Genomic DNA, 14,155 nt, shown 5'->3' with positions numbered 1-14,155 from the left:
CTCGAAACATCATATCAAACCTTCTGCAGATCAGTCGGCCGTAATCAGGCGACCGTTTCCATCACCCCATAGTCGTTTGGTGCAGCCTTGCCTAATTTGGCAGAGCATCCTCTGCGCGGACCTGTATGCGCTACAGGCCGGTTTGTTTCCCGAAAACTATGGGTGGCGAGGTAGAACGGTGTTGGCAGAGTTCACGATCCTCGTGACGCTTCTGCCTCGGTGTTGAAGCGCGACGAAGCACTTGTGTCCAGTAGTCGAGGGTACAAGTGACGTTGAACTCCAGGCTTGGAAGAAGCGCTACTCACGCGAGCGCACTGCTGGCATTGGATTTGTTTGGAAGAGGAAGGAGCCAAAGCATTAGCGGCGCAGCGACACATGTGGACGTCAGATACCCGAGAAGACATAGACGAGATACTACAAAGCCGTTTGTCTTGGAGCCCAGTGTATGGACACGACGGATCGGATGGGGTGTCGTACTGCGGGGAAGGCTTGCAGATCCGGAAAGTGCCATCGACATGCTTGCAGCTTATGTTTTTGGGGGCACACCCGCCGCAAATCAGTAGCACGAAAACCAGGACTACAGATTTTTGGGTAGCATTGCCACGTTGTTTATATTAAGTGTCAAGTCCCATGTGAGCAACACGATCATGAGGGCACACATGGCTTATGAGTAGTGATAATTCATTGTAGATGCTCATCAAAATATGAGGTCGCATAAGCCGCTAGTTGTCGCCTGCAGGCATGACAAATGCTAGGATCCATGGTAAGGACCACGCGCATCAGGGGGCCAAATAGAGTACAATGTATCGTGAGACTGGCTGGCCTCTCGTGAAGAAGAACGCCAGCAAAAGTAGGATCGTGAGTGGAAGAACAGCGTAGGGTATCCAAAAGCCAACGGAAGTGACCGAATCGCAAAATGCCCGATGATAAGAGAAACCCAAGGGCGAAATATAAGCAAGGAAAAGAGACGCAATGTGAACCGGGTATCCAAGGATGTAACGCAAACCGGCGCAACCAACACCAAACGTTACTCGTACAAAATATAATCATCGCTTCATGACTCAGCGACCCAAGGGCGAACCACATGCTCGAAGCGTTGCTCGCATTCGCGCAGCCACGCGCACTCCAAAATGTCATGGACATTCCAGCGCTTTTCAACATCGACCTCGAGACAGCCCCTGACAAGTGCGAGGGCGTCGTCGATGTTGCTTACTTGGGCTGCCTCTGCATTACGGACGAGCTCCGCATCCCACTCGCAATTTCGGATCTTCTCGATCGTCTTGATGTCCAGACCGTCATTGAAAGGTAGAGTCGCGGTAAGTAGAGCGAACACAACTACACCAAACGCCCAAATGTCCGCCGCAGGGGAGAAGACTGGCCCAGTTGCGTTGAACAGCTCAGGAGCCGCATATTGCAGACTGCCGGCGATAGACGTGCTAGTCTCTGCGGGGCCTATGTTCTGATTTTCACCAATCGAGTGGGGCTCGGGGCCGTCACGCTGGTCGCTAACAATAAAGTCTGCCATGCCGAAATCGCAAAGCAGAAGATCGCCGCCGTCCCTCTCAGCATCAGCTACCGTCATATCAAGAAGGCAGTTCTCGAGCTTGATGTCGCGGTGTACGACCTGAACGTCGTTGTGCAGGTAGCGCATAGCCGATGCTAGCTGGTACGCGTAGCGCTTCACCAAGTGAGCTGGCAGACCATTCTTCTTGAGGCGGCGTGTGTCGCGGATCAAGTCGAAAAGAGTTCCACCCTTATTCAATCTAGTGATGCAGAAGGTAGCGTAGTCGGTGGTGTAAACCCTCAGGAGAGGAAGAATATAAGGGTGACGCAGGAAGCGCCAGATCTCCACCTCGTGATCGAATTGTGTCTGAATTTGTTCGTTCTCAAGTTCTGATTTGTCCTGTTGCAACTTGCGCACAATCTTGACAGCATCGGTGACAGGCTTCCCATTCTCCATGCTTGTGACCTCCTTGACAACGCTAAAGCCGCCATAGCCAATCTGCTTTCCAATAATGTACTCGCTGTCGTACCCGATGCCTTGGCCTTCATCATCTGGCTCAGGTGCTTTGATAGGGGCCTCGGTGGCTTTGTAGCGCGCCAGGAAGGAGGCAGCCGGCGACATGGACGAAAGTGACCGACCAGAGCGGGCAGAGGATCGACGACTAGCCCTCTTGAGGCTGCCGTCTTCGCCAATCTCCGATCTCCAGCTCTTGGTCCGAGGTGGGCCCACGCGCCGAGGGGAGGGCGAGAATAGCGGGAACTCCATAGGGGACGTGGCGGGCATTGGCGAAAGCATGTACTCGGAGGGCGTCTCGAGGGGAGTTTGGGCCTCGTCTAACGGCGGCGAAGCGGTGGCATCAGAAGTCAAGGATGCGACCTGATCGCGGTACTCGGAGTCGTGGGCAAGGTCGTCGACGGTGGTTTGGGCAAGGGGGTACCGGGGCTCTCCAACGCGGTACTGCATGTTTCTACGCATGGTGTAGGGCATTTCCATGTAGTCTTGCTGTGAGCCATCTGAGTAGCTTCCACTCTCGGTCGTGCGTGAATGCGACTGCCGTGAAGACTTGGGCACGGGCACCCCTAGGCCAACGCCCTCTCCCGTGTCGAGCCGAACCTCATTGTTGAAACTAATGCTCGTCTTGCGTTGCCTGAATTTGGCTACGAAGTCCTCGTCGCTTCCGCTGCTGCCCACTGCGAGGGACCCCTCATCGTCGGATTCAGTGCGCGAGTGGGCGCCATGGTGGTCACGCTTGTTGTAGGGACCGCGCGAGATGTTCAGCGGTTCTGCAGCAGCAAATCCGGCAGTTAGCTGGGACTGGCCATGGTGGTTGTGCGGGGACTGTTTACGGGCTAGAGGCGCGAAAGATGCAAAGGTTGAGGCGATGGGTTTATGGGGCGTCGAAGTGTCGAGTTTGAGCTTCTGGAAAGTGTGTGAGGGTTCTGAAATTGGGGCCATTAAACCGGTTCACAGTGGTGCAAACCTCTTCTTACAGCGGCGACCGGGTGTATTAATGTGTGCGGCGATCGTGGGGTGAGGGTCGCGCGGCGAAGGGCGAAACCGGGAAGTAAAGTAATAAGATTATGTTCGGGCTTGGAGACAGCGGAGTGCTAGCGGAACGTTGAAATTGCAGGCGCGCCGAGCAGCGGTATGCCTGGAAAGATTTCTCGCAGCGGCAATCACTTGATGGATCTGGGGTGCAAAGAATTGGGATGAGAGGGGGCGGGTGCGAGAAGGAGTGTAATGTTCTTTGTTTGAATATTGCTTCTCGTTGCTCAATTTCCGGCCTCCCCCACGCACTTTGTTAATAGGCGGCAGTCAGCGGAGGCGCGGGCGCAGAGGCACGTGAGCGACCGGACCAAGCCATGCAACACGTCTGCACCTATAGGACGCGTTCCCAGGGTAATCTGCTGCTTTTGAGCATAGCGAGTGGGTGCGTGGTGAAGGCTCTGGGCAGTCTAACGTGGTAGGTGTGCTGGACGATCCATGGTAAAGCAGATAGCCAAGCAGCCGTCGTCGGATAGTGACGCTCAAGGGAAGGAGACGAGTAGGGCTACCCCGCGCGGAGGTGCTAGACTGCTAGGCATGCTTTATAATAATTGTACTGATGAAGGGCTTTGCAGAGTCGTGGTGATGGCAGCAGCAGGCGTGGGGCGCGTCAGGCAGATGCTGCATGGCCGAAAAGCGGCCCGCTCGACCGTACATGACGCCGGGCGTTGCAAAGGCGAATAGCGAAGCATGAGGACCATAATTGTGAGCTGTCCGGCGCATTGTTGGTTGTACACGTCAAACGGCCGAAACATGACGTCGACGCCGCGATGGAGCTCAACGCGGTTGGCTCACGACGGCGACAAGTAAGAGACATGTTCCAGGGTCCCTGTTCCTCGCAGCTGGACCCTTTGAAGTTGCTCCGGCGTGGTGGATTAATGATACTAACCTTGACGATACTAAGCCTGAAAGCGTGGAATGGGGCAGAGATACACGGGTGACGCGGTTCTGTAGGCTGCGGGCACGGCAGCATTGAGACGTGGCTGAGATGGCAGACTGCGCATACTGCACCGCAAAGTCTGCTGTCGCGTCCACGTCGCCGCATGCAGCGACAAGCTCGTCCAAGCTCGTGGAGCGGCCAAGTACTTTGTTGCTGTGCATGCTGCATGTCAAATCTCGTTTTCACGTGAAGCTGCTAGCCTCGCGCTTGTTGCACTGACTGCATGCTCGGGCGACGCTGCCGCCCGCTACTGCTAGCTAGCACACCTCCAAGTTCCCTTTGCCAAGCTCTCTTCACTACCCTGGGGCGGGTGACAACATCACCAAGCTCATCCACCCATCGCACCGGCCCAACCCCAAACCTCTGCCCGCTGCCCGCATTCTTCGCTGCGCCACTGCATTGCGACTCTGAATCTGCAGAGCCGATAACAAGACTGATCGGCCGGACCGCGAACGTCTGCGCCTCCAGCCATGGGCATCTCCGACGTCTGCTACCGTTTCTTCTGCTGCGGCGGTCAGTCGACTCAAATCTCTGGCATTGGAGCTTTACTGACGAATCATCTCCAGGCCGCTCAAGAGACAGCATATATGACCCGGTGTTGGCAGACAGCGAACGGGAAGCTGTCGCCGACCTGCTGGGCTTCCTCGAGAACGTACTGCTTCCCACCGCCTCTCCGCAGCCATCCCGCATGCTAACTTGCGCAGCGAGCCGAAACCGACTTCTTCTCAGGCGAACCTCTCCGCGCGTTGAGTACTCTGGTATACTCGGACAACATCGACTTGCAGCGATCGGCAAGCTTGACCTTCGCCGAGATAACAGAACGAGGTACATACCTGACACTACACCATAGCACATGCAGCCTCTAACAACCTTGGACAGATGTCAGAGAGGTCGACCGAGACACCCTGGAGCCTATTCTGTTCCTGCTCCAGAATCCCGACATCGAAGTGCAGCGTGCGGCGAGCGCCGCCCTGGGCAACTTGGCGGTAAACAGTATGTTCGCACGGCACGGCTTTGAGACAGACACTAACTCCCGCAGCCGAGAACAAGGTGGCCATCGTCGCACTCGGTGGTCTTGCGCCATTGATCAAGCAGATGAACTCGCCTAATGTCGAGGTACAATGTAACGCCGTCGGGTGCATCACAAACTTGGCTACGCACGAGGACAACAAGGCAAAGATTGCACGGTCCGGCGCACTGCAGCCTCTCACACGGCTAGCCAAGTCAAAGGACATGCGCGTGCAGAGAAATGCAACCGGCGCACTGCTGAACATGACACACTCAGGTACGATGTTCGTTATCTCGACAAAGTTTGTGCTGACATGGAACCAGATGACAACCGACAACAGCTCGTAAATGCTGGCGCTATCCCCGTCCTTGTTCAGCTACTGTCTTCATCTGATGTCGATGTCCAGTACTACTGCACCACCGCCCTCAGCAACATTGCTGTCGATGCAAGCAACCGCGCCAAGCTGGCACAGACTGAAGGCAGGCTGGTTGGCTCTTTGGTACACCTTATGGAGTCGTCCTCGCCCAAGGTGCAGTGCCAGGCCGCACTTGCTCTTCGTAACCTTGCGTCGGACGAACGCTACCAGCTCGAGATTGTACGCGCTCGTGGTCTGCCTTCCCTCCTCCGCCTTCTGCAATCGTCATACCTACCGCTGATTCTATCCGCCGTCGCGTGCATACGAAACATCTCCATCCACCCCGCCAACGAGTCGCCTATCATCGAGGCTGGCTTCCTTAAGCCGTTAGTTGATTTGCTCGGCTCCACCGATAACGACGAAATCCAATGCCACGCAATCTCCACCCTGCGTAACCTTGCGGCAAGCTCAGACAAGAACAAGCAGTTGGTTTTGGAGGCGGGTGCTGTGCAGAAATGCAAGTCGCTCGTGCTCAACGTGCGACTTCCAGTGCAGTCTGAGATGACAGCTGCGATTGCCGTCCTTGCTCTGAGTGAAGAGCTCAAGCCTCACCTGCTCAACCTGGGAGTCTTCGATGTACTCATCCCACTTACCGAGTCGGAAAGCATCGAGGTTCAAGGTAACAGTGCGGCTGCTCTCGGAAACCTGTCGTCCAAGGGTAAGTCTGACTCATCGCTTGTTTGTTCAACATCCTCACTAACGAATCTAGTCGGCGATTACTCGATATTCATCCAAAACTGGACAGAACCCGCAGGCGGAATTCACGGCTATCTCCGCCGCTTCTTGGCGAGCGGAGACCCAACTTTCCAGCATATCGCTATTTGGACACTGCTACAGCTACTCGAGTCGGAAGACCAACAGCTCATGGAGCACATTGGCAAGTCGAACGAGATCATCGACATGGTCACGGACATTGCTGAGCGCAACATCGAGTCAGATGACGAAGACAATGAGGACGGCGAAGGCGAAGTCGTCACCCTCGCACGCAGATGTCTTGAGCTGCTGGGAAAGAGCCCCAAGACTCTCGTCGAGGGATAGAAAAGCGTTGGATCGCATTTTATACCCTGTTTATCGGCTGTTCATCGCGTTGACTCTCTTGCTCGTACCCACCATATTCCGGTTTTCTGTTAATGCGTTTACGTTACACTGCTTTTGGGCATCTTGAAGGCTGGCGTTCAGGGGCACAAGTATCCTCAGTATCTCTAGCGAGCATTGGCGGAGCGGGCTTTCACATACATTGGCATGCACTTAACTTACCACTACTCTTTTCCGAGCATTCGGCGTGGACGAATTTGTAATTGATAGAGTTGGATGGAGGTTTCCGTGGTCAGGAAATGAATCAAATGATGTTCGGAATCTTATTGGCACTTTGATAGTGATGTACTCGACTACTCAATGAGTCTTTAAAACTATTGCCCAGAATGTATCCTAGAGTGAGAAGTAAGAGCATACAGCCATGCCCACTCGATCTGTGGAAGATCTTAATCGAGACCCCTCACCTTGACATGTGACGTCGCGTCGGAGCTAACGAGTTTATCGATAGCCAAAATATTTGCGACTTGCGCGAGTCACCACGCACCACCATTCCACACGATCCAAACAACAGCAATGCCGCCAAAACCAAGAGGACGGGGAAGCACCCGCGCTCGCGGAAGTGGAAGAGGAGGAGCCGCAGCAGGACGAGCTACCGCTGACACGAGTGAATCCACGGATGCGATCCCGCAAAGCACAGCTCCCGCTGACGCCTCGGAAGCTCCCATTGAGCCCGTAGTACCAAAGCAAGAAGATGGCGATGCGAAGCCAGTCATTATTGGTCAAGGCCCATTGGCGACTGCAGAGCCACAGGCTTCCGAGGCGCCTTCAGCGACTGTATCGTATGCTTTGCTCCTCTATCTACCTCGACTCTGGTACTGATACGTATACAACAGTGCTGTCGCATCACCTCAGCCTGACGCAGAACCAGCAGCTCGCGCTCCAGTACAAAGGCTCGGCAGTCTTCAAGGCTCTGTACCTCCTTCACGATCAGCATCACCGTCTGTACGCGGACGCGGCGGTACAACTCGAGGCAAGAGGGGCGTCAAGACCCCCGCCTTCACAGGAAGAAGGAGCAAAGAAGAGCGAGACGCTATTGCAAAAGAACTGGCAGCTCGCGACCGAGAAAGGACAAAAGAGCAGGTTGCTGCGGACAAGAGAAGGGAAGCGGAGGCGGCAAAGGCAGCAAGGCGAGAGGCCAGCAAGCTGAAAAATGCCAGAGGTGGTTTCAGTGGAGTCGCGAGTGGACCCTTCTCCTTAGGCAGCTCTAAAGAAGGTAAGCAAGTTCGTTTGGCTATGGTTATCTGTACTGACCTTCACGACAGACAGGAAGAACAGCTCAAATCGCGGCTTCTCTGGCTTCGGATCTGGATCTGGCTCTCGAGCAGAGCGCGTCAAGAACGAGGACGGCAGTTACGGAGGGTCTGGTTCCCGGTCAGGCGGAGGTGGAGGTGGAGGAAGCGGAGGAGGGTCATCGATCAAGAGAGAGGATGGTGGGCTTGTGTCATCTGATGACGAAGACCTGGCCGACATACCGCGTAGGGATATCGATCTGATCGAAATCTCCTCAGACGAAGACGAGACTAAAGCGAAAAGTGCGCCTTCACAACGCGGGCCGCGAACAGCTTTACCCGTTCGCATTGGCAGAAAAGAACACCAGGAGCGGACTATCGGTATCAACACAGAGGCAAGCTCGGAAACTTCAGCAAAAATACTGGAACAAGCGGAATCGAGCGGCCAGGCACCAAAAAATGTTGCGTCTGAGCAAACGAGCCGGAAACCAAAGAACAAGTCAAAGGATGTAGAAATCACAGGTTCGCGGAAACAGTTCAAGGGCGTGTGGCACGACTCAGAAGACTCGGATGTTGTTGTCAAAACCGAGCCTACGAGCGAAGACGAGAACATGGTCGATGCTGAGCAGGTAGGTCTGTCCGATGCTCCTGCTCAGTCCTCAGAAAAACAAGAACCGTCGTCACCAAATGCCGAGCGGAAGCCAAAACTTAAGAAGAAGAGTATAGCAGAACCAGTGCTCCAGACTGACGAAGATCGCGCCGAATGGGCACGTTTTCAATCGAACCTACGCCATATCCGAGCCGAGTTGGGTCCAGAGGAGATGCCACAAGTCGATGGATCCGGCGACGTACCGATGACAGACGCAGCTAACACAGAGAAGAAGCCTACAGTGCGAGATAACAACGTCTATCTGTTCCAAATACCGCCCCTTATGCCAGCAGTAGAGCCCCCATCGATCAAGAAAGAAGCACCAGACCCTCAGTCTGCGTCCCTACCTACGCAGCCATCAGTTAAAACGGATCCAAAGATCAAAGTCGAGGAAGGGAGCTTTTCCGATCCCTCTGCTAGGCCCAAAGAAGGTGTTCGATTTGGGAGTGGATTGGTTGGAAAGTTGCGGGTACACGAATCTGGCCGCACAACGCTGGACTGGGGCGGTACGAGCTACGAACTCACGCCTGGCAACAAGGCCAGTTTCCTACAGGAAGTTGCTAGCCTTAATATGCGCCCCGAGAATGAGAGAGCTGCACCGGAGGACGCAGGTGAAGCAATCAGTCTTGGTAGAGTGAAGGGCAAATTCGTCGTGGTGCCAAACTGGGGCGAGATGCTCGGCTGAGATTGGGGCAGAAATAGGCGTTCATGACATGCATCTATTGGCACTAAACGGATTAATCTAGGTCCGTGGTTCATAGTTGCATATTTCAAGTGTGGTCTTCAGGTCCGCTACCAATGAACAACACGAGAACAAAGATCGAAATTCATACATTCATGCAAAAGCTAGCGTTGTGAGTGTAGACCGCATCTCGCTAAGTCTCACGCTTTGGTTCTTTCGCCTCGGCAAGACCATTTAGGCATGGATACCCATGTTCTAGACAAACAGATGTGCTGTGGGGATAACAGGGCGGGCCGCCAGTGGTCTAGGTCATTGGTACGTACGGTAGTCGTTCGGCGACGAATCCCATGGTGGCAATCAGCGAAAAGCGAATTGCCCATGACCGATCAACTCGTGCAACTACCATCTACTACAACGCCTACAACTTCGCGCATCATCACGGGTACGGACTCATCGCCGCTATTGTATGTAACAGAACCATTATACTTTTCGCGGCGCGCTTTCGGCGCCTTTCCCGCGCTGATTCCCACCTTCTCCACGCGCCGTCCAATCACAGCATCGACGACGCAGATCCGCCATGGAAGTGGACATCCGACAGCTATACGACAGCGACCCACGACCAACCTTCATCGTCGACTGCGAAGCTCAGACGACGACTATCTGTCATGTCAATACCGCCTTGCTTGCCATACCACATATTGCATCGTCGCTGCACTCGCCTTCATCGCTGAGAGACTGGTGGGATCCCGCAAGTAGGGTCGCAGCTTGCCACCAAGAGGAATTCCTGCATGGACGATATAGATGGGCCAAGTTCACTGCATGCAAGCGCTGGCTAATTGTCACCATCGTCGAACATTCAGCACCAAGCGACGAGCAGTCTGGTCGTCTGCAAGAGCCTACACAGGTGGCGCGAGGGAGATTGTCGTCGCCTCATCTGCAACCAGTGCGAGACAATATCTTTACTGTCAAGATACAGTCGCCAGAGCTACGCGAGCATGTCGAGAATATACGGAACGTCAACTGGTCTAAGACATCGCTTGGCCCGATCAGTTCTTGGAACTATGAGCTCAATGTTGTGGTCACCACTTTAATGCTAGAGACACGCCCTACAGCCCTCTTCCTTGGCCCCGAGCACACGATCTTATACAATCTCGCGTATGCCGCAGTCAGCGGCTCGAGACATCCTGCGATCCTCGGTCAGAGTATTATTGATGCCTGGTAACTTCTTACGCCTACCTATGGGAGTTTAACGTCTAATTTGCTGCAGGCCTGAACTCGCGGACCCTGTAAACGCTACAATGGCTCGCTCGGAGAGCACACGGTTTGCAGACGCCCCCGAAGAGGAGTATCATTTCATGGTCGAACGTTTCGGCTTCGTTGAGGAAGCGTTCTTCAAATGGAGCCTTGTGCCGCTTGTTGGTGTTAAAATAGACGGCATGTATTCCATCGTCACTGAGATTACGAAACAAAGGTAGGAGAGCCTGATGTTTGACATGGTGAAGCCATTGACATGACGTATGCAGATTGCTGGAACGCCGCGTTGATGCTCTACTCAGAGTTAGTCAGATGACTAGCAAAGCGAGAAGCACCAAACACTTTTGGCAGAGTTTGGCCGACGCTATCAGGCCTTACGAATACGACTTTCCAGCTGCCGTTTTATACTCTCGGTGCGAGCTTCTCGATCCGATAGACTCTGCCTCCCCACCGAAAGGGCCACTAAATGAATGTACGCTAGAATGGTCTATAGGCTACAAACCTAATCATCCGGCCATACTTCCGCATTTGGACCTGGACAGTGATCTTGGCTTAGCTCGCGCCATGCGCGATAGCGCCAGAGGTGAGACTGCACTGTCGTATCAGGAAGAGGAGGGCGTGTTGCCATCTTCCTTATACCATGACCTTGAACAGCGGGCGTTTGGGGATTCATTGAGGTGTTTTCTTGTTACTCCAGTTAGGACTTATGACGAAACTATCGTGGGATACCTTCTAATCGGCTTGAACACGCGACGACCCTACGACAACGAATACAAAGCTTGGATAAAAGTGTTCTCGAATCTGCTGGGTGCTTCAGCGGCCTCAGTAGCGCTTCATGAAGAAGAGATCCGGAAGCGCAAACGTCAAGAGGCTCAGGCCGAAAGAGACCGTGCGGCCCTTAATGCCGAAGTTGCAAACCTGACACAAGAAGCTAGTCACGTAGCTGAGAAGCTTCGCAACTTCCACGATATCGCAGATGAAGTCGGTCTAGGGTACTTTGAGATCGACATTAATGGTATACTACTACATGCTAATGTAAGGGCATTGCAGCCATCATGTCGAATAAGACTGACGATGTACCAGGAAACGTACTTCACTCAAACCGGACAACAGAGAGACCTCCTCAAAGTGCCTCCGTTCGCTTACAAGGAGTATGTCTTCGAAGGAGATATACCCATGATGGATAATCAATGGAAAATATTGGCCTCTGGTGAACCAGCGACGTTCGAGGTTCGATGGAAGAAGCAGCCAGAAAAACACCGTGATGGCGAAGAAACTATCGACAATTATCTTTGGACATTGTCAGCCTGTGTGCCGATCAAAGGCGTAAACGGAACAGTTACAGGTGTCTTCGGATGCAACACAGACATTAGTGCTCAAAAGGAGGCGACAAAAGCTGTCCTAATGCGATCGGAGGCAGAGCGACGTTTGGCCAGCTTTACGGAACTCGCGCCTGTGGGTCTATATCACCTGAATCCAGATTTAACGATGAAGTACTGCAACGACCAATGGTTTCACATCACGGACCACCCCAAAGTACCGATGGGCCAAGTGGACTGGCGAAACATAGTCGACGAGGATATGATAGACCGTTGCTATCATGACGTTGAGGTCACAAAACGCAAGCAGGGGCCGCATACTTTCACAATACATCTCAAGAAAAAGTGGACGGGGCCCGATGGTATTCAGACACCGACCTGGATTCTTGTTAGCGCTACTGCCTACACCGACGGGACCATCATGGGAACAATGACTGATGTTAGTCAGATGGCATGGGCGGAAGCTATCCAGAAGAATCGGGTTGAAGAGGCTCTTGAATCAAAGAGACAGCAGGAGAACTTCATCGACATGACGTCTCATGAGATGCGAAACCCTTTGAGCGCAATGGTGCAATGTGCAGACTCCATCTATTCGTCGCTGAACGACATGAAAGCTCTCACACGTAAAGAAGCTCTGACATTTCAACCCGCTATTCACAGTCAGCTCAAAGAGTTGATCAGCAATAGTCTGGATGCGGTAGAGACGATACAAGCTTGTGCTACACACCAAAAGCGTATTGTTGACGATATTCTAACACTATCAAAGCTCGACTCGAAGCTTTTGGTCATTAGCCCCATGATACTACAACCCTCGGTGTTTCTGCAAGACGCTTATAAAATGTTCAAGGACGAGGCGAACAAAGCTAAAGTCAGTCTAGAAGTCAGATGCGATCCGTCCATTGAGGATCTGAATATCGACTGGGCGATTTTGGATCCGAGCCGAGTCTTGCAGGTCCTTATCAACCTACTCACCAATGCCATCAAATTTACTCAAGGCCAAGAAGTCCGCAAAGTCGAAGTAGTCATGGGAGCATCACGAGAGGTGCAACAGATGCGCGATATTGAGTATGTGCCACAGGAATCCGTGCGGAAGAACTTTCTGACACAGGCTGAATGGGATCATGCTGGAGAGGTATTTTACCTCAACTTCACGGTCAAAGACACCGGATGTGGTCTTTCTCCAGAGCACAAAGCCAAACTATTCCTACGGTTCTCGCAAGCAACACCAAAGACACATGTTCAGTATGGCGGTTCTGGCTTAGGTTTGTTTATCTCGCGCGAGCTCACCGAAATGCAAGGCGGCAGCATCGGCGTTTCCTCCGTCCATAACGTAGGATCAACATTCACGTTTTATATCAAATCAAGGAGAGCAAAAGCTCCGGAAAGTGCTCTCGCTGCAACTGTCCTTGATTCGACTGGCGATCTGCCCCCTCGCACCAAAGCTCAAATCATTAGAGAGGACAGCAAGAACCCTGACGTAGTTCCACTCGCTGCGATACCCCTGGAAGAGCAAGGAAGAGCAAAAGACATAGAGAGCTGCAAATACAACATCCTCATCGTAGAGGATAACCTCATAAACCAACGCGTCCTGTCCGCCCAACTAAAAAAATTGGGCCATACAACATACGTCGCAAACCACGGCTTCGAAGCTCTCTCCCAACTCTCACGCACAGTGTTTTCTGCTTCCCCAAGCGAATCCCCACCTCTGCCTCTTTCCGTTGTTCTAATGGACGTCGAGATGCCCGTCATGGATGGCTTGACGTGTACGAGACGGATACGGGACATGGAGAAGAATGGCGAACTGAGCAGGCATGTACCGATTATCGCTGTTAGTGCGAATGCGAGGAAGGAACAGATTGATATGGCGAAAGAGGCTGGCGTGGATGAGGCGATCTGTAAACCGTTTCGAATTCCAGAGTTAGTGGGATTAATGAGGGGAATGGGGGTTAGGGGGGAATAACATGTGCATAAAGCGGCGTTTAATTATATAGATTGATTTGATGCGATTCTAGCAAGGACTAGATCTGACCCGCTGGTCAAAGGTAGATATGCCGCGGATGTATGAGCGTCTTACTGTTACTGCCGCATACTATGGCGGATGATGCAATCATATCGATCAGTGATCGATGCATTCAAGGTCTTAGCGGAACGCCCCCAAATTACTTTCAGCATGTACATCTAGTGTACCCTGGATTTATGCATGCCTTCGTCAGTATGGTGAGCCAGATGCTCTTCCCCACACCTAGTGCGACTACTCTCAGACGCGTCCGAGCACGCGTCGTCCAGTCAACTAGTGGGGTGAACTCAGATAGCAACGCCATCGAAATCGCAAACCGGTACAAAGCACGTATGGATTAGGAGACCAATTCAGGAAAAGATGACGAGGGTGGGAGATGGGACGGCTCCAGGCGCGTCGAACACGGTCTCACGACGCGTTCTCGGGGCCAAAACATAGGCTGGTCAGCGTGTGACGAGCTGGGTGGAGCCAACCAGCCATCAGTGCCTGATCATTAT

The 14,155-nt window shown here is 53.1% G+C and overlaps 3 protein-coding genes across 3 annotated transcripts; 2 read left to right on the top strand and 1 right to left on the bottom strand.

Moving 5' to 3' along the window:
* Positions 1 to 1,054: 1,054 nt before the first annotated feature.
* On the bottom strand, positions 1,055 to 2,959 carry GT037_003902 (protein kinase kin1; the record flags this gene model as incomplete). The annotated part of the gene is made up of 1 exon (XM_038928949.1): positions 1,055 to 2,959. The coding sequence occupies one exon, from the start codon at positions 2,957 to 2,959 to the stop codon at positions 1,055 to 1,057; it is 1,905 nt and encodes a 634-aa protein (XP_038788656.1).
* Positions 2,960 to 4,459: 1,500 nt separating this feature from the next.
* On the top strand, positions 4,460 to 9,071 carry GT037_003901 (arm repeat-containing protein; the record flags this gene model as incomplete). Its single annotated transcript, XM_038928948.1, has 10 exons — positions 4,460 to 4,502; positions 4,556 to 4,641; positions 4,694 to 4,814; positions 4,869 to 4,982; positions 5,029 to 5,274; positions 5,322 to 6,071; positions 6,123 to 6,404; positions 7,020 to 7,287; positions 7,342 to 7,721; positions 7,771 to 9,071. The coding sequence occupies 10 exons, from the start codon at positions 4,460 to 4,462 to the stop codon at positions 9,069 to 9,071; spliced, it is 3,591 nt and encodes a 1,196-aa protein (XP_038788655.1).
* A 574-nt stretch (positions 9,072 to 9,645) lies between these two features.
* On the top strand, positions 9,646 to 13,601 carry GT037_003900 (histidine kinase hhk14p; the record flags this gene model as incomplete). The annotated part of the gene is made up of 4 exons (XM_038928947.1): positions 9,646 to 10,286; positions 10,336 to 10,539; positions 10,592 to 11,357; positions 11,406 to 13,601. 4 exons carry the CDS (start codon positions 9,646 to 9,648, stop codon positions 13,599 to 13,601), a joined length of 3,807 nt encoding a protein of 1,268 aa, XP_038788654.1.
* Between the last annotated feature and the right edge of the window lie 554 nt (positions 13,602 to 14,155).

The sequence above is a fragment of the Alternaria burnsii genome (genome assembly GCF_013036055.1).
Source record: "Alternaria burnsii strain CBS107.38 chromosome Unknown 730, whole genome shotgun sequence".
In the NCBI taxonomy this organism is placed as follows: domain Eukaryota; kingdom Fungi; phylum Ascomycota; class Dothideomycetes; order Pleosporales; family Pleosporaceae; genus Alternaria; species Alternaria burnsii.
The sequence above is the reverse complement of the archived record's forward strand: the minus strand, read 5'-3'. Positions and strand labels throughout refer to the sequence as shown.